Genomic DNA, 19,805 nt, shown 5'->3' with positions numbered 1-19,805 from the left:
GGTATTGTCCATTAATCAGAGTAAAATAATTGTATAGAAGCAAGATATTTTAACTGTTCTTGCAGGTGTTACATTTTGCCGGGCTTCATATTTCTTTGTCTATTTTCTATTCAAGGGCCTGATCCAATGAGCTTTGAAATCAATGGGTGTCTTTCCACTAACTTCAATGGCTTTTGGATTAGGTCCCCCAAGTGTATAGATTAGAGTCACTTGTTTTATACAGTGAATTGGAGGGAAATGATTTATTTCAATTAGCTGGAGATTGCAAGAGGTAATTTTTTTTGTTTTTGTTTGTTTTGTTATTTCCTAACTCTGCTACTCCATCACTATTCCCATCCTCTTCCTCAGAAATGCAGTCAATAGGTCAAAATTATGCTATTTAAATCACATTACATGAGATTTTTCATACTGTTATCTGCCATATCTGACATGTCAGCTCTCCGTTTTGAGCATATTTTAGGTCTAAAATCACTAGAACCATATAGCATGGCTAGTATGTTCAATGAAATATTAGTTATATTCTGCTTGGTCAGCTCTAGAATATTTAGCATCAGTCCTAAGTGTTTATATGGCCATATCTGAGCACCTAAAAACCTGCTTGCTGAAACAGTGACTTTTTTTAGGAAATATTACAGAATATTTGTAGAATATGTACTTTTAATTAAAAAATCATTAGTATTTGCACTGGAAATCTAATTATAAAAATGTTACCTAGCCAGTCAGGGAACAAACATGTTTGTTCGAAACTGCTTCAGTGTCAAATATCAAATACTTGCAATGAATGTTCTCAAGAGAACTATAGTGCATGAATTTTTCTTAAGAATTATTCCAGGAACAATTATAAATAAGAATTGCATTCAACAAATTCAAAATCCGATTATGGGCATTTTGTCTACAGCAATGGTCAAATTGTGTCTGAGCAAATAAGTGTTAAAAATTATTTGCCCAACTCTATTATCTTTATAGGATTTTTTTTCTGCAGTGTTAAATATGTGTCTGATTCAAATGTTAACCAATATACTTTTTTTAAATCTCCTGGAAAATAGCCAAAGTAATAATGCAGTTGTGACAAGTTGGATCACAGAAACCCCTTGGGAACTGCCAACTGATGTGCTGAGACTACTTCTAACCTGTTTTCCTTGCCAGCTTGGGACTTCAGAACTTTGCCAGTTTGAGCCAGACACTCTAGCCTGCTACAAACCCAGACCCAGGTTTAAACCACTTCCCCCAACAGCTGCAGGCTTAACTGAAAACAGCTTAAGAAGTGTTCCTGTCTCCAACACTCAGATGCCCAGCTCCCAATGGGGTCCAAACTCTAAATAAATCCATTTTACCCTGGATAAAGCTTATATGCACAGCTGTTCCCCCTACCCCCAAGTATCAATACATACTCTGGGTTAATTAATAAGTAAAAAGTGATTTTATTAAATACAAAAAAGTAGGATTTAAGTGGTTCCAAGTAATAACAGACAGAACAAAGTAAATTACTAAACAAAATAAAATAAAACATGCAAGTCTATGCCCAATACAGTGAGAAAGTGATTACAGATGAAATCTCACCCTCAGAGATGTTCCAGTAAGCTTATTTTACAGACTAGTCTCCTTCTAGTCTGGGTCCAACAATCACTCACACCCTTGTGAGTGCTGTCCTTTGTTCCAGTTTCTTTCAGCTATCCTTTGGGGGTGGAGAGGCTATCTCTTGAGCCAGCTGAAGACAAAAGGGAGGGGTCTCCCAGGGGCTTAAATGGACTTTCTCTTGTGGGTGGAGACCCCCTCCTCTCTCCTATGCAAAATTCAGCTCCAAGATGGAGTTTTGGAGTCACATGGGCAAGTCACATGTCCATACATGACTCAGTTTTTATAGGCAGCAGCCATTGCCCACATGCTAACTTGAACATCTCTAGGAAGACTTCTTATGTGGATTAGAGTCTTCCAAGATCCATTGTCAGTTAAGTGTTTCTTGACTGGGCACTTGACTTGAAAATTCCTTTCTAAAGAAGCTGACCAAATGCTTTACTAAGGCTGCTTAAAATCAAACAAGTACACAGCCAATATTCGTAACTTTGAATACAAAAATGATACATGCATACAAATAGGATGAATATATTCAGTAGATTGTAACCTTTGCAGAGATATGCTACACAGCATATGTAGCATAAAACATATTCCAGTTATGTCATATATACATTCATAAGCATATTTCCATAAAGCATTATGGGGTGCAATGTCATCATAATGTTGAGGTGACCATGGAGGTTTTGGTATCTTTGTGAGAGCCTATCAGATGGAGCCTTTAATAAAAAAGGTCAAATAAAACAAACAAACCAAAAACTTACCAGCAAATGTGATATTTTGTATTTAGTTCACTGAGGGTGGGGGAAATACAATTCAGTAATATAGATAGATTGTAGGCTTTCATTAGCAGTGCCTAGCAAACTGGGAATTGATCCTGATTTGGGGGCACATAGGGTGTTACTGGAAAACAAATTATAAATAATAATAATAATTGTAAAGCTAAAATGTGACTAATTCAATCTCCATGTTACTATGGTTTACCATTTTTGCTTCACAGATATGCTGGTGCCCATTACAGACAATAGCTGCAGATCATTAATTAGCAGCATGCAACAATGGTCTAAAATGGCCTCTTCATTTTTTGGTAACCTGTTGTTATGACCATACGTGATCATTGTTGATCAACAAACAAATAACTGGCAAGCAGTAGTTTTGAAACTAGCTCTGATTTTCCACATCCTTGCACTTTGTATACTAGGTCTGTGCAAACTAGGTCTAAAAACAAATCTACTATTCATTTATTAACTTATTACACTTACTTTGCACTGGGTGCAAATCACTGCCAATGTTAAGGCTACATTTTAGTCATGGGTATTTTTAGTAAAAGTCATGGACAGGTCATGGGAAGTAAACAAAAAGTCACAGCCCCGTGACCTGTCCATGACTTATGCTAAAAATATCTGTGACTAAATCTTACCTGCTGGGAGGAAGATACTCCTGAAGACTGCTGCTGGTCCGGGCTGGGGGCAGCCGGGCCCCCCTGTCACTGGTCCGGGCGGGGGGGTAACCCAGGGTCCTGTTGCTGCCACCACTGATCCAGGCAGGGGATGGCCCGGGGCCACACAGCTGCCACCACCGCTGGTCTGGGCGGGGGGTGGGAGCAGCCCGGGGCCCTATTGCCACCGCCGCTGGTCCCAGACCACTGCTCCAGGGCAGCGTCAGGGACCAGCTGCGGGGCAGTCCTGGGGTCAGCCACACCAGGGCTGCAAAATTCACGGAGGTCACAGAAAGTCATAGAAACCCATAAGGCTGTGGATAATCAGGCCTTCCCTTTGTATGGAATGTAGGCAGACGAACTTTGCAGGAAGCGTAATTGAAAAATGGAAAAAACAGCCAAAGTCCTCAGTAAAAGCAAGCATCTTAAGGTTCAGTACAAAAGGCTGTGACAGACTGACAATATCCTGTAATATCCTGAACAAACCTTGTAGAATTAAGATAAGCTTTATTGAGTTAAGTTAAACCTTACTGAATTAGGTTAACACCTTTTAGGTACACACTATTAAAAATGCAGTTGTGTATGTGTGTTGTATGTACTTCTCTATTAAGGAGGAAGGATGCTAATAAACTTCCTCAGTTATCAGCCTTGGAGAGACATGCATATACTAATTCAAACTGGATTCTCCAGAGGACAAAGAAAAGATTTTTTGATTAAAAATCCTGAGTTTAGTCTAACCTAAAGCTTCCTTTTGGATCTAGCAAACGAACAGGGCTCCTGGTCAATGGAGGGCCTCAATCTTTAGGGAAGGATTGAAAGGAGAAGGCCTACTAAGGTTCCAGAGGACAGTGTGCTTCTTCTGAGCTGAAGCTCTGATGAACTTTTAAACCACAAGGAAACCCTAGGGCAGGATATTATAAGACTGCACCTTGTTCTTGTGAATTGAATTTATATCCCTAATCTTCTGCCACATCTTTGAAAAATAATTCCTACGTTTACATATTTTTGGAATGATTTTATTTTAAAATTAGTAGATAAATGAAAATAAGAAATATAATATGTCCCCTCTAGGTTATATTTGCACAGTGTCATTTGACTGTGTTATGCTTGCATATAAAGGTAATAATATTTTAACTTTTGTTTACCATTTAAGCTTTTGTGTTGATTCCTTCTGATTATAGTAACATTTCTTGCTGTCTGAATCTATTGCAGTGTGCCTGAATATTATGATTATGGTCATGGAACAAGTGAAGACGCTTATGACAGCTATGGTAAGGCCTGTTCTATTTTAAGTAAAAGTGTGAAATCAAAAAACCAATCAGTCACTGACAGCTCCAAAATTACTTCTACCTTCTTTTTTGCTCTGCTTTTACAGAAGCCCAAACTAAATTGATTTGTGTAATTCTGTGGTAAGATTTGACTTATGGAACTGGGACCAGAAAATTGGATAGATCAATTTTGATCAAAATTTCAAACGGAATTAATCACATAGATCAATTTTAACAGCAACAGTGAGCTTGCTGATTAGCGCCTGAGTATATTTCACAGTGTCAGTTGTCAGTCTTATTGATGTGACAACAATACTGTGTCTCTCCTGCTGTCATATCCATTATCTCAAGCAACAAGTATAACGTAGTCAAAAAGATTTTTTTATTCTTGGAATGATAGTACCAACAACTCCAATTAAAATCCAGAGTTCTAAAATACTTCACTGCAAAATGCCATGTAATTTTTAACTTTCTATGGATCAAATCTTGCTCCAAACTTCCCAGTCACAGAATGCCTGAACATACTGGAACGGGGGGGAAGAGGATGTGAGGAGAAAGGACACCTTTGCTCCAAAAGGGTTCCCTCTTCCCCAGTGCACCTGGGAAGTTAGTGGTAGTTCTGATGGCTCCATGGCTGCACAGATGATGAGAAAAGCTCCCCAGAGAGATGGACAGGGCATAGCCACAGGGTTTGCTGCAGCCTCTCTCAGACTACAGTACCAGTGCCACAGCAGCTTCGCTGTAGCATTGTGACCTAGAAGAAGGATTAATTCCCACATTGCCCAATGAACTCCATGGTGCATGGTCCATTGACTTGGGTAAATGGGTTCCTGGTCCAGAATCAGGCATTAAAATATTACTTTAGATGGTGCATTGAAATCCATTCCTTCTATTTCTCTTGAATGTTTTGCAGTAGTTTTTTACACTCAGTTGGAAGACATGAGCCTGATCTCAGCCGTTGTATATCAGCATAATCTGAATTAAGTCAACAGAGCCATGCTGATTCTCACCAGATGAGGGTGTGGCCCAATATGTTCAAAGTATAACATTTGATGTATTATTAGTTATTAACTATAATAATGTGTATGGTGTTTTCCAAAACACACAACAAGACAAGAGAATGATGCTGGAAATGAAAATTCCAAGCGCATGATAATTTTATTCATGCAGCTGTGAAGCAAATTTTAGGGCAATGCAAAGTTGCAGTTTCCTTTGTATTTGAACTGAAATCATGGTTTCTTAAGGGACATTGTCAAAATAATTGCATTGCATAATCGGAAATAACTTATTTTTGTATGTGATCAGTATTTGTGATACATGTGCTTTATACAATGTGCAGTCAAGCACATTTTCAGTGCTAAACAAGTAATAATATTAGTGTATTCATATGGATGTGTGCACGTCAGTTACCCTTGGTTTTGTTTCTTTTGTGTATTTATTTGCTGTTCTCATCTTGAGTAAAAAGAATATAAGCATTCTCTTCCAAAAATGCTGCAAAAGCAGTGTCCCCTAACTATGGGGGGCATGGAGGAACGTTCGGGAGGGTGCGTTGCCAGGCCAGCCCCCATGGTGGGCAGGGAGGAAGCGCCACCCAGCCCCACTCTGCCCCCAGCCCAGCTCCAGCCCCAGCTCCAGCTCTGCTCTGCCTCCTGCACTGCCCTCAGTCCAGCTCTGGCCCCAGCCCCAGCTCCGCTCCACTCCATGCTTTGCTCCCAGCCCAGCTCTGCCCTCGTTCCCTCTCTGTCCCCAGGCCAACTATGCCTCTGGTCCCAGCTCCACCCCCCTCCCCAGTTTTGCCCCCACCTCCGCATTCAGCCCAAGCTCCTCTGCTGAGCCAACTGTGTAGTAATGGAGGGGTGTGTGGACAGATACCTTTACTGGTAAGGGGAGGGCACAACAGGAAAAGTTTGGGTACCACTGTGCTAAAGGGTTGAGTAACCCAGAGAAGAATGATGTGAGCCCAGGATTGAGAGCCCGCTACTCCTGAGTTCTTAACCTGTTCCTGACACTGACTCTGTAGATTTGGTCAAGTGACACCACTCTACTGCCATTCCTTTGTCTGTAAAATGAGGATGATAGTACTTGTTTTCCTATCCAGGTTGTTGAAAAGGCTAATTACTTAAGGTTCATAACTTGCTCATATAAGATCACTATTGTAAGATTATGAGTCACTCCGGTGTTAGGCTCCAGCCAATCCACAAGGCAGGAGCAGGTCGTGTGACTCCAAGATCAGGTGTATAAGCCCCACAGGAGGAACAGCTGCTCAGTGTGCTCAATGTCACTCCAGAACTTGGAACTCTCTCCTGCCCAGCGGTGGCCATAGACTCCCCAGGCCTTAGCCTGCTCCAGCCCTGTTCCTAGCCCTGCTCCTGCTCCAGCCCTGTTCCTAGCTGGGCTCCAGCCCTCCTCTTGCTGCTTCCCTGCTCCTAGTCCTGCTCCAGTCTCTTTTACTTATTATACCTGTTTTATTAACAACATGCTAGAAACTTAAAATAGAAAAATCATTTTTCAACTTTTTCCCCCTAAAAATGGAGAGCATTTTAATCTATATCCTGGTTCCTGCTGGTTCACATGCACTAGTACATTCATAATGTTGCTCATGCACCACCCTGTTAGCCTCTGTGTGCGCTCTTTTCTTCTTCTTCCTAAAGAAACAAGGATTTAAATGGATTGTGTTAATCTCAATGTATGTGTATTCTGCATTTATCTTTTTTATTACTGTTCTCTTGTGCACACCCTATATCTCTTCTCCTCTCCCAATTATTTCAAACACTTCCCACCCCATCCACAAGCAGTCAGGCTCCACCTCATTCTCTATCCTTACATAACATATACCCTTCATAGTCCAGTAGATCTCAATTCTCTACCCCTGTTTGTGTAATCTTCCATGAAATTTCCTAATCCCCAATACTGTGTGAATTCAGCCTCCCCTATATTTGTAGCACCTCACACAAGTCAAGACTATTTTTTTCTCTCTCTCTCTCTTTCACCCCAGCTCAGGAACTAGTGATAGCTTCATGTCTTCTTGTGCCTCCAAAAACATATCTATTCCATTCTCTCTAGCCCACTCTTCTGTAACACTAAATTCCCCCCACCCTGATTAAGACCACCACATAGACAAATCATGATCACCAGCCATAATGCCTAATTTCTTTTCTCCCTTCAAAACCCCTAGAAAATCTCCATTTCCTTGCCCCTTCACAGCCCATCCCACTTTCCTTGTCATCCTTTGTAAACATCACAAGATATGTCTTTTCCCTTAGATTACCCATCCCTTCCCATGTGATTCCTGATTTCTTAAGTTTTCCCTATCAGCCATTTCCTCCACTCTATACTTGCTCCCACACAGCATTTTACAATCTCATTTCCTAGTCAATTTTCCAGGGGATGGCTGATGAGCCTCAAAATGTGAGAATCCTCTCATTCTTCAGTCTCACTATGTAAACTCCAGCAAATAATAACAATATTACTATATAGCACTTATATGTACTATAGGGCTCTCTAGATTTTCAAAGTACTGTAAAAACATTACAGCACCACTTTGTCCCCCAGATAAGAGCTCTTAGCATAGACTTCTTAACTTTCCAGCTGGGCTCCTGCACAGCAGAACCCTTTCCTTCCTCCTGGAGTAGGCTAATATAGGTTCTCCTATGCCCTCTAGAAGAACCTGTGGTGGAGGCTGGCTGTGGCTCCTTCTTTCAATTTATTCATCACTCCCTGTTTGGGTTCCTTGCGTTAAGGGAGCATGTTTAAGCAAAATACTGAAATAGAAAAGAGTATGTGCCTCTATCTAAAAGTCCTATGGAACTGAGCAGGAATAGAACCAATCAGGTTTTACAGAAATCACTTTAAACTATAGACTTGAATAGAATCATAGAAGATTAGGGTTGGAAGAGACCTCAGGAGGTCATCTAGTCTAACCCCCTGCTCAAAGCAGGACCAACACCAACTAAATCATCCCAGCCAGGGCTTTGTCAAGCCTGACCTTAAAAACCACTAAGGAAGGAGATTGCACCATCTCCCTAGGTAACCCATTCCAGTGCTTCACAACCCTCCTAGTGAAATAGTGTTTCCTAATATCCAACCTCGACCTCCCTCACTGCAACTTGAGACCATTGCTCCTTGTTCTGTCATCTGCCACCACTGAGAACAGCTGAGCTCCATCCTCTTTAGAACCCCCTTTCAGGTAGTTGAAGGCCGCTATCAAAAGGCCTCACTCTTCTCTTCTGCAGACAACACAAGCCCAGTTCCCTCAGCCTCTCCTCATAAATCATATGCCCCAGCCCCCTGATCATTTTCATTGCCCTCTGCTGGACTCTCTCCAATTTGTCCACATCCCTTCTGAAGTGGGGGGCCCAAAACTAGACACAGTGCGCCAGATGTGGCCTCACCAGTGCCAAATATAGGGGAATAATCACTTCCCTCAATCTGCTGGCAATACTCCTAATAATGCAGCCCAATATACCATTAGCCTTCTTGGCAACATGGGCACACTGTTGACTCATATCCAGCTTCTTGTCCACTGTAACCCCCAGGTCCTTTTCTGCAGAACTGCTGCTTAGCCAGTCAGTCCCCAGCCTGTAACAGTGCATGGGATTCTTTCATCCTAAGTGCAGGACTCTGAACTTGTCCTTGTTGAACCTCATCAGATTTCTTTTGGCCCAATCCTCCAATTTGTCGAGGTCACTCTGGATCCTATCCCGACCCTACAGTGTATCTACTTCTCCCCTCATCTTAGTGTCATCTGTGAACTTGTTGCAGGTGCAATCATAGAATCATAGAATATCAGGGTTGGAAGGGACCCCAGAAGGTCATCTAGTCCAACCCCCTGCTCGAAGCAGGACCAATTCCCAGTTAAATCATCCCAGCCAGGGCTTTGTCAAGCCTGACCTTAAAAACCTCTAAGGAAGGAGATTCTACCACCTCCCTAGGTAACGCATTCCAGTGTTTCACCACCCTCTTAGTGAAAAAGTTTTTCCTAATATCCAATCTAAACCTCCCCCACTGCAACTTGAGACCATTACTCCTCGTTCTGTCATCTGCTACCACTGAGAACAGTCTAGAGCCATCCTCTTTGGAACCCCCTTTCAGGTAGTTGAAAGCAGCTATCAAATCCCCCCTCATTCTTCTCTTCTGCAGGCTAAACAAGCCCAGCTCCCTCAGCCTCTCCTCATAACTCATGTGTTCTAGACCCCTAATCATTTTTGTTGCCCTTCGCTGGACTCTCTCCAATTTATCCACATCCTTCTTGAAGTTTGGGGCCCAAAACTGGACACAGTACTCCAGATGAGGCCTCACCAATGTCGAATAGAGGGGAACGATCACGTTCCTCGATCTGCTCGCTATGCCCCTACTTATACATCCCAAAATGCCATTGGCCTTCTTGGCAACAAGGGCACACTGCTGACTCATATCCAGCTTCTCGTCCACTGTCACCCCTAGGTCCTTTTCCGCAGAACTGCTGCCTAGCCATTCGGTCCCTAGTCTGTAGCTGTGCATTGGGTTCTTCCGTCCTAAGTGCAGGACCCTGCACTTATCCTTATTGAACCTCATCAGATTTCTTTTGGCCCAATCCTCCAATTTGTCTAGGTCCTTCTGTATCCTATCCCTCCCCTCCAGCGTATCTACCACTCCTCCCAGTTTAGTATCATCCGCAAATTTGCTGAGAGTGCAATCCACACCATCCCCCAGATCATTTATGAAGATATTGAACAAAACCAGCCCCAGGACCGACCCTTGGGGCACTCCACTTGATACCGGCTGCCAACTAGACATGGAGCCATTGATCACTACCCGTTGAGCCCGACAATCTAGCCAGCTTTCTACCCACCTTGTAGTGCATTCATCCAGCCCATACTTCCTTAACTTGCTGACAAGAATACTGTGGGAGACCGTGTCAAAAGCTTTGCTAAAGTCAAGAAACAATACATCCACTGCTTTCCCTTCATCCACAGAACCAGTAATCTCATCATAAAAGGCGATTAGATTAGTCAGGCATGACCTTCCCTTGGTGAATCCATGCTGGCTGTTCCTGATCACTTTCCTCTCATGCAAGTGCTTCAGGATTGATTCTTTGAGGACCTGTTCCATGATTTTTCCAGGGACTGAGGTGAGACTGACTGGCCTGTAGTTCCCAGGATCTTCCTTCTTCCCTTTTTTAAAGATTGGCACTACATTAGCCTTTTTCCAGTCATCCGGGACTTGCCCGGTTCGCCACGAGTTTTCAAAGATAATGGCCAATGGCTCTGCAATCACAGCCACCAATTCCTTCAGCACTCTCGGATGCAACTCGTCCGGCCCCATGGACTTGTGCACGTCCAGCTTTTCTAAATAGTCCCTAACCACCTCTATCTCCACAGAGGGCTGGCCATCTCTTCCCCATTTTGTGATGCCCACCGCAGCAGTCTGGGAGCTGACCTTGTTAGTGAAAACAGAGGCAAAAAAAGCATTGAGTACATTAGCTTTTTCCACATCCTCTGTCACTAGGTTGCCTCCCTCATTCAGTAAGGGGCCCACACTTTCCTTGGCTTTCTTCTTGTTGCCAACATACCTGAAGAAACCCTGAAGAAATCCATCCATTGAGCCTGACAATCTAGCCAGCTTTCTCTCCACTTTATAGTCCATTCATCCAATCCATACTTTTTTATCTTGGTGGCAAGAATACTGTGGGAGACCATACCAAAAGCTTTGCTAAAATCAAGATATATCACATCCACTGCTTTCCCCATATCCACAGAGCCAGTTATCTCATCATAGAAAGCAATCAGGTTGGTCAGGCATGACTTGCCCTTGGTGAATCCATGTTGACTATTCCTGATCATCTTTCTCTCCTCCAACTGCTTCAAAATGGTTTCTTTGAGGACCTGCTCCATGATTTTTCCAGGGCCTGGGATGAGGCTGTAGTTCCCCGGGTTCTCCTTCTTCCCTTTTTTAAAGATGGGCACTATATATGCCTTTTTCCAGTCATCCGGGACCTCCCCCGATCACCACGAGTTTTCCAAGATAATGGCCAATGGCTCAGCAATCACATCAGCCAATTCCCTCAGCTCCCTCAGATTCATTAGATCTGGACCCATGGACTTGTGTATGTCCAACTTTTCTAAATAGTCTTTAACCTGTTCTTTCACCACTGAGGGCTGCTCACCTCCTCCCCATACTGTGTTGTCCAGGACAGCAGTGTGGGAGCGACCTTGTCTGTGAAGACCGCGGCAAAAAAGGCATTGAGTACTTCAGTTTTTCCACATCATCTGTCACTAGGTTGCCTCCCCCATTCATTAAAGGTCCCACGCTTTCACTGACCTTTTTTCTCGTTGCTAACATACCTGTAGAAACCCTTCTTGTTACCCTTCATATCCCTTGCTAGCTGCAACTCCAGTTGTGTTTTGGCCTTCCTGATTACACCCCTGCATTCTCAAGCAATAATTTTATACTCCTCCCTAATCATCTGTCCAAGTTTCCACTTCTTGTAAGCTTCCTTTTTGTGTTTAAGCTTACCGAAGATTTCTCTGTTAAGCCAAGCTGGTCGCCTGCCATGTTTGCTATTCTTTCTGCACATAGATGATGGTAGTCTTAGTTTAGGTACCCTTCCTCTTCTTTGGATTGACTGTGGAGTTGATGCAGATGAAATCCTTTCACTTAAATATATTGGACCTTGCCATAAGACTAAGCAAAGCTTTTTGGGGAAACACCATTTAAAAAACTAAGAGCTCAGTCCCCCAAATTACTGAATGCATTTCACAAGATGCTGAGTGCTTTCACCTCCCACTAATTCCCGTAAGTGTTTAAGGCACTCATTACCCAGCTAGAGGTGCTCAGCACTTGCAGGATTGGATCTAAATTTGGGAGCATAAACCAGGGTGACGGTGTCTTTTTAACTGTATACAGATGCTCATATTTTATAATGAACTTCATGCAAATGGATTAATTTATGAATACATGCTATTTCCATGTGTACCCATTGTTTTCCATAATTACATAATTTTGCATTTTCTCCTCTAGTGCTGTTGCCCTTCAGCAAGGTGTCTGGCAAAAACATGAAGTTAATGACTTGTTTTATTATAAGTAGTAAAAGTAAAGTATAATGTATGGTTATTATAGTAAAGTAAAATGTATGGTTTAAAATGAAGTAGCATAATCAGAATAACTATAGCAGAGACAGTCATGATGCACTGGGAAGAGCCCCTACTGCAGCCTGTGCTCCTCCTCTCTCTCCGAGTCTTGTTATTTTGCCCTAAAGGTAGCCACTTAAATCAATCAAGGCACTGAGACATGATATGTAGGTACATCCTATACCTGTGAAGCTTACTGATCATGTCCAAACTGCATAAGCACTGACTTATAGCCCAGCATCCTGTCCCTCGAGCTGGACTAATCAGAAAACCTGGGGTGCATTCTCTGGGGGTAGTTTCATCTTTAGTTGTTTGACAGTCCTGGATAGGAATCTAGAAGGAAAGTCCCCAGGACATTATAATGGTGATTGCCCTCTTTGTAGGAGTACTAGGAAGTAAGGGAGAAGTGTATTGCCTCCCCATGCATCCTGCTACACATCTGCACAGGGCTGCTCGCCACCTAGCCCTTAACATCTTTGTCACTTGGGCTCGCATTCATTTTGGACCAAGTACCAAAGATACTTTCTTGGCATAGGAACACATCAGAGTAAATGAAAACTACTTAGGTATTCATTACAATAAAATTATTCAGGGTTTTTGTATTTTTGTGTGTGCATATTTGCTCATGTTGCCATATAATTCTGCTTTGTTTCCACTGCAATTTAGCTTTAAGTGTTCACATGTAAAGAATTGGTTGTTTAATTTTAGGATAATTCCGTCTTTAATTAAACAATACAAATGTAAATATTTAATATAATTCTTTTGGATGTAAGACATCAAGGTTCCAAAATACTGCCAAAATGATTTGATTGTCTATTTTTGTAAAGATTACCCAGCCAACAGTTCATTAAGAGAGCTTTAAAGTGTGATTAGTTTGGCTAAGCGAAGTTCTGTAGAGGCAACACTGTGTAACCAAATGTTTATAGGGCTGACAGCTAAAATAGACAGCAATATTCTATTCCTGTCATAAATGTAAAGGGAAGGGTAAACCCCTTTAAAATCCCTCCTGGCCAGAGGAAAAATCCTCTCACCTGTAAAGGGTTAAGAAGCTAAAGGTAACCTCGCTGGCACCTGACCAAAGTGACCAATGAGGAGACAAGATACTTTCAAAAGCTGGGAGGAGGGAGAGAAACAAAGGGTCTGTGTCTGTCGGTATGCTGGTTTCTGCCGGGGATAGACCAGGAATGGAGTCTTAGAACTTTTAGTAAGTAATCTAGCTAGGTATGCGTTAGATTATGATTTCTTTAAATGGCTGAGAAAAGAATTGTGCTGAATAGAATGACTATTTCTGTCTGTGTGTCTTTTTTATAACTTAAGGTTTTGCCTAGAGGGATTCTCTATGTTTTGAATCTAATTACCCTGTAAGGTATCTACCATCCTGATTTTACAGGGGTGATTCCTTTACTCCTATTTACTTCTATTTCTATTAAAAGTCTTCTTGTAAGAAAACTGAATGCTTTTTCATTGTTCTCAGATCCAAGGGTTTGGGTCCGTGGTCACCTATGCAAATTGGTGAGGATTTTTACCAAACCTTTCCCAGGAACTGGGGTGCAAGGGTTGGGAGGATTTTTGGGGGAAAGACGTGTCCAAACTATGTTTCCCAGTAAACCCAGTTAGAGTTTGGTGGTGGCAGTGGTTATTCCAAGGATAAAGGATAAAATTAATTTGTACCTTGGGGAAGTTTTAACCTAAGTTGGTAAAAGTAAGCTTAGGAGGTTTTCATGCAGGTCCCCACATCTGTACCCTAGAGTTCAGAGTGGGGGAGGAACCTTGACAATTCCCATGCAAAGTCATTGTTTATATACCAAATCAGCACTTGCAGGATACAGAAACAGTTAATTACGTTTATTCTTTATTTGGAGTAAAGGCGACAGCTTGTGCTGAACAAGGAAGAGTAAAAAATGAATATATAGATCTGAAATATCAGGTGAAATGAAAGTGTGTGTGGGATAAGGAAAAATAGGAATTCTGTACCTTAAATCATGCTATTTGGATATCTCCCTTCAACTCCATTAGAGAACATAAGCATTCCTATTTGCATTGAGATGTATTAAGATGCTTTCACACTATCCCAGTGTGAAACCAAAGCCCACAATTGATTAATCTATCGCATTATCAAAGCAAAATGAAGCCACATAGAAATTATACTGACCTCATGTTTCACGGTACAGAGGCAAACATTTTGTAAATTTTGAAAGAAAATATCAATTGTTAGCATTTGTTTTGTAAAGATAATGAGTTTGTTCTAATAACTGTAGTCAAGTCCAAATTCACTGCTTAGTTCCATCAGTAATGCAGATATTGTCATTCATTGATCCTGAAATTCAATTAGCTTGTGGTGCTGAGGGTTTTGCCACTGTGTTTTACCAATCTATCTCCATTTAAGCGTTCAAATGCAGGAAATCAAACAAACTAATATGATAATCTTTTTAGAAAGTTGCAGATATGATAATGCAAGTAGTTGGAACACAGGGATCTTTCCCTTCGTTACTGTAACTTAGATGGTGACTAAAAGCAAGAGACTCATCTGATGTAATTCAGTGTAGCTCTCTTGGAGTCAATAGAGCTGTGCTGATTTTCACTAGTATCTTGCCCTAATTATTTAGAACATTGCCTAGTTTACAAACTGAACATTGCTTAAGTAATTTATTATCTTTAGAATGGCAAACAGCCGTATATCAAAGAAAACATTTTTATCTGATTTTGAGTTCTTGGGACACTCATTGTTAACTGGGCATACTTAAAACAGGTATACCAGCCAGCCTCTGCCTACGCTTACACAAGCCATTATAGGATCACAATTAAATCTTAATTTCTAGTGCCTTGTTCTTACACACCGATGTTCAGCCCAGTAGGGAGGGTCCTGCCATGGCCATGCATCCTACTTACGCAAGGAAAATATATGGGCTATTGAGCAAGCCCTCTGCTCTGGGGGGAAATTTGCATGTTGAAAAGACATTCTTTGTATCAGTTCTTGCTTCTTTCTATGGGATTTCTTTATCTGGAGCATACTACGGTTAAGAAACCCTGATATCACAAGAACTCCACTGTTTGCAATATCCTGTATACTTGTAGGTCAATATTTTTGAATACGCTACAGTATATTTATTAACTGCCACTTCTGCTGATAGATTTAGTGTTCAGTACCTAATTCCACTCAGCGCATATCTATAGGATAAGTTAGTGTGAAGCAAGCTGGGGCATAAATCTACAGAGCTTCAGTGTGCCGCGCACTTGCTGTCAATGTGGACCCTATTGCTGTGTGCTAAGGATTCTCTAATGCCCTTTTACATACTGATCTTTGAAACAGCATACAGAAAGCGCACTAGTGAACTTTTAGTGCGCAGCATCAAAGTCCACACAGCCATTTAGTGTTCTGCATGCTGGAGCACTGCCCCCACCTTGTCATGCACTAATTTGTCATATACACAAGCCTTAAGACTCCTGGACTCCCTTGATGGCTGGCTAGAAATTGAGGAAGTGAGGTTAAATGACATGTGTAAGATGACAGACTGTGTCAGTATTAGAGTTAATATGAGAATGCAGGAGTTCCTGGCTTCCAATCTCCTGTGCAGACCATTAAGCTGTGCTTAGAAAGGAGATGACTAAAAGGGAACATGATAAAAGAATACAAAATAATGAATGATTTACAGAAGGCAGGTTAGCAACTTCTGTTTTGTCTGCCTCATAACATGAGATATTGAATGGGATTTAAAGGTAGAAAATTCAAAAACAACAAGAAGAAATATTTTTTCAAAAGCACATAAGTAGAGTGTGGAGGATTCATTGTCACAGGAAGTCATTGAGGCCAAGAACTTGGCAAGATTTGAAATGTGATTGAACATTGATATGGAAATCAAGAATATTCAGAATTATAATTAATAATAAATAAGAACATAGGATGTCAGATATTATGGTGATTGGTAGAGTATAAAAACCTGAAGCAGAGTAGAAAAGAATGGAGGAAAGTAACTTTTGTTTGCTACCTCCACTGTACATATACAACATAAATCTAGAAAAAATGCTATACTGAACTTGAGGGAGAGACATAGAAACAACCATAGTGGAGTGGACTCAAGGTCCATCTAATCTGATATCCTCTCTCTGCCAGGGGCCATTACCGTAAGCCTCAGAGGAAGGTGTAAGTAGGGAAACGTTGGATAACTTGACTCCTACATTAGGTCTTGTCCTGGTCTCTAATATTTAAAGATTGGTTTAAGCCTAAGACATGCAGTTTAATATCCCTTCGAAAACATTTATTATTAACAGGTTTCAGAATAGCAGCCATGTTAGTCTGTATTCGCAAAAAGGAGTACTAGTGGCACCTTAGAGACTAACAAATTTATTTGAGCATCAGCTTTCGTGAGCTACAGCTCACTTCATCCGATGCATTCAGTGGAAAATACAGTGGGGAGATGTATATACATAGCAAATATGAAACAATGGGTGTTATCATACACACTGTAAGGAGAGTGATCACTTAAGATGAGCTAATACCAGCAGGAGAGCGGGGGGAGGAAGGGGGGAAGAAAACCTTTTGTAGTGATAATCAAGGTGGGCCATTTCCAGCAGCTGACAAGAACGCCTGAGGAACAGTGTGGGGGAGGGGGAAATAAACATGGGGAAATAGTTTTACTTTGTGTAATGACCCATCCACTCCCAGTCTCTATTCAAGCCTAAGTTAATTGTGTCCAGTTTGCAAATTAATTCCAATTCAGCAGTCTCTCATTGGAGTCTGTTTTTGAAGTCTTTTTGTTGTAATATTGCGACTTTTAGGTCTGTAATCGAGTGACCAGAGAGATTGAAGTGTTCTCCGACTGGTTTTGGAATGTTATAATTCTTGACATCTGATTTGTGTCCATTTATTCTTTTACGTAGAGACTGTCCAGTTTGACCAATGTGCGTGGCAGATGGGCATTGCTGGCACATGATGGCATATATCACATTGGTAGATGTGCAGGTGAACGAGCCTCTGATAGTGTGGCTGATGTGATTAGGCCCTATGATGGTGTCCCCTGAATAGATATGTGGACACAGTTGGCAACGGGCTTTTTTGCAAGGATAGGTTCCTGGGTTAGTGATTCTGTTGTGTGGTGTGTGGTTGCTGGTGAGTATTTGCTTGGGGGGCTGTCTGTAAGCAAGGACTGGCCTGTCTCCCAAGATCTGTGAGAGTGATGGGTCGTCCTTCAGGATAGGTTGTAGATCCTTGATGTTGCATTGGAGAGGTTTTAGTTGGGGGCTGAAGGTGATGGCTAGTGGCGTTCTGTTATTTTCTGTAGTAGGTGACTTCTGGGTACTCTTCTGGCTCTGTCAATCTGTTTCTTCACTTCAGCAGGTGGGTAATGTAGTTGTAAGAATGCTTGATAGAGACCTTGTAGGTGTTTGTCTCTGTCTGAGGGGTTGGAGCAAATGCGGTTGTATCGTAGAGCTTGGCTGTAGACGATGGATCATGTGGTGTGATCTGGGTGAAAGCTGGAGGCATGTAGGTAGGAATAGCGGTCAGTAGGTTTCCGATATAGGGTGGTGTTTATGTGACTATCGCTTATTAGCACCATAGTGTCCAGGAAGTGGATCTCTTGTGTGGACTGGTCCAGGCTGAGGTTGATGGTGGGATGGAAATTGTTGAAATCGTGGTGGAATTCCTCAAGGGCTTCTTTTCCATGGGTCCAGATGATGAAGATGTCATCAATATAGTGCAAGTAGAGTAGGGGCATTAGGGGACGAGAGCTGAGGAAGCGTTGTTCTAAGTCAGCCATAAAAATGTTGGCATAGTGTGGGTACCCATAGCAGTGCCGCTGGTTTGAAGGTATACATTGTCCCCAAATGTGAAATAGTTATGGGTGAGGACAAAGTCACAAAGTTCAGCCACCAGGTTTGTTGTGACATTATCGGGGATACTGTTCCTGACGGCTTGTAGTCCATCTTTGTGTGGAATGTTGGTGTAGAGGGTTTCTACATCCATAGTGGCCAGGGATGGTGTTTTCAGGAAGATCACCAATGGATTGTAGTTTCCTCAGGAAGTCAGTGGTGTCTCGAAGATAGCTGGGAGTGCTGGTAGCGTAGGGCCTGAGGAGGGAGTCTACATAGCCAGACAATCTTGCTGTCAGGGTGCCAATGCCTGAGATGATGGGGCACCCAGGATTTCCAGGTTTATGGATCTTGGGTAGCAGATAGAATACCACAGGTCGGGGGTCCAGGGGGGTGTCTGTGCAGATTTGTTCTGGTGCTTTTTCAGGGAGTTTCTTGAGCAAATGGTGTAGTTTCTTTTGGTAACTCTCAGTGGGATCAGAGGGTAATGGCTTGTAGAAAGTGGTGTTGGAGAGCTGCCTAGCAGCCTCTTGTTCATATTCCGACCTATTCATGATGACGACAGCACCTCCTTTGTCAGCCTTTTTGATTATGATGTCAGAGTTGTTTTTGAGGCTGTGGATGGCATTGTGGTCTGCACAGTTACATTGTAAGGTTATGATTTTTAAACTCTGTAAGAAATGTGAGAGCATTTTAAATTCAGATATGATGGCTACTGTGGGGATGATATTAAAGTTAATGTCATATTGTCAAATCCCTGTTTTAATTAAGTTATAATTCTTTGAAAAGTTCTATGTTTAAACCTGTCATATTCTTTGAACTTAGTGTATATCCAAAACCACTTGCACTTACATATATTATGATAGTACAGCATAAAAATATGTGTAACAAGAAAAGAGAATAATTTTTATTGAAAGAGGCTCTTTCCATTTCTCCTATTATTCCTGAATTATACATCACTTTTATATGACAGTATAAGAATAAGTTAATCATGCCAACCATTCTTATCATATGTTGTATTTCACACCAAGTATTTTACTGCCTTTCACTCTAAGAATTGTACATTTTGAGAAACTAAGAAAAATATTCCTGTAATATGGTGGTGTATATAGTGATAACACATCTGCATTATTTCAGGCATGACAACAGTGTCACTGAACATATCACATTGAACAATCTCACATTAATAGAAAGCTCATTTCTTCTGGAAATAAGGTGAAGGGGAAATCAATCCCATGCTGTTGTGTCCATACTTATCTCACAATAACACAGCTAATGGCATGTCTCATCATTGTAGCATACTGTAGGAAAATTATGATTATTGTAATTAAATTATGGTAACAAGATGCTACAATTAAATCTCATCTCAACACATTTTAGTTTAGTTTAACAGATGTGTCACATTGTTAATGACAGATTTCCTGCTATTTATAAAGGTCTGAAACCTTTACAAGTTATATATGACAAACTAATCTAATTTTATGTTTTAATAAACCATACTTAGGTAACAGAATCTGTATAATTACTATAGAAGTTTTAACACAACAAAGAAAGTTCTGTCACTTACAGATAAAAACTGGAGCCTCAATGCATATAACATCACCCAAATCC

General features: G+C 41.4%; 1 protein-coding gene across 5 annotated transcripts in view; it reads left to right on the top strand.

Annotated features, from left to right (window-relative positions):
* The window catches only part of KHDRBS2 (KH RNA binding domain containing, signal transduction associated 2), a 572,215-nt gene that overhangs the window by 536,725 nt on the left and 15,685 nt on the right, over window positions 1-19,805 (top strand). For all 5 annotated transcript variants that reach the window (XM_073336336.1, XM_073336333.1, XM_073336334.1 and 2 more), the window contains one exon: window positions 4,223-4,281. In XM_073336336.1, the coding sequence (XP_073192437.1) occupies window positions 4,223-4,281 (59 nt within the window). The remainder of the gene's footprint in view (window positions 1-4,222; window positions 4,282-19,805) is intronic.

Source organism: Lepidochelys kempii, chromosome 3, assembly GCF_965140285.1.
Source record: "Lepidochelys kempii isolate rLepKem1 chromosome 3, rLepKem1.hap1, whole genome shotgun sequence".
NCBI lineage: Eukaryota > Metazoa > Chordata > Testudines > Cheloniidae > Lepidochelys > Lepidochelys kempii.
This window is presented reverse-complemented; position numbering and strand designations above follow the sequence as displayed.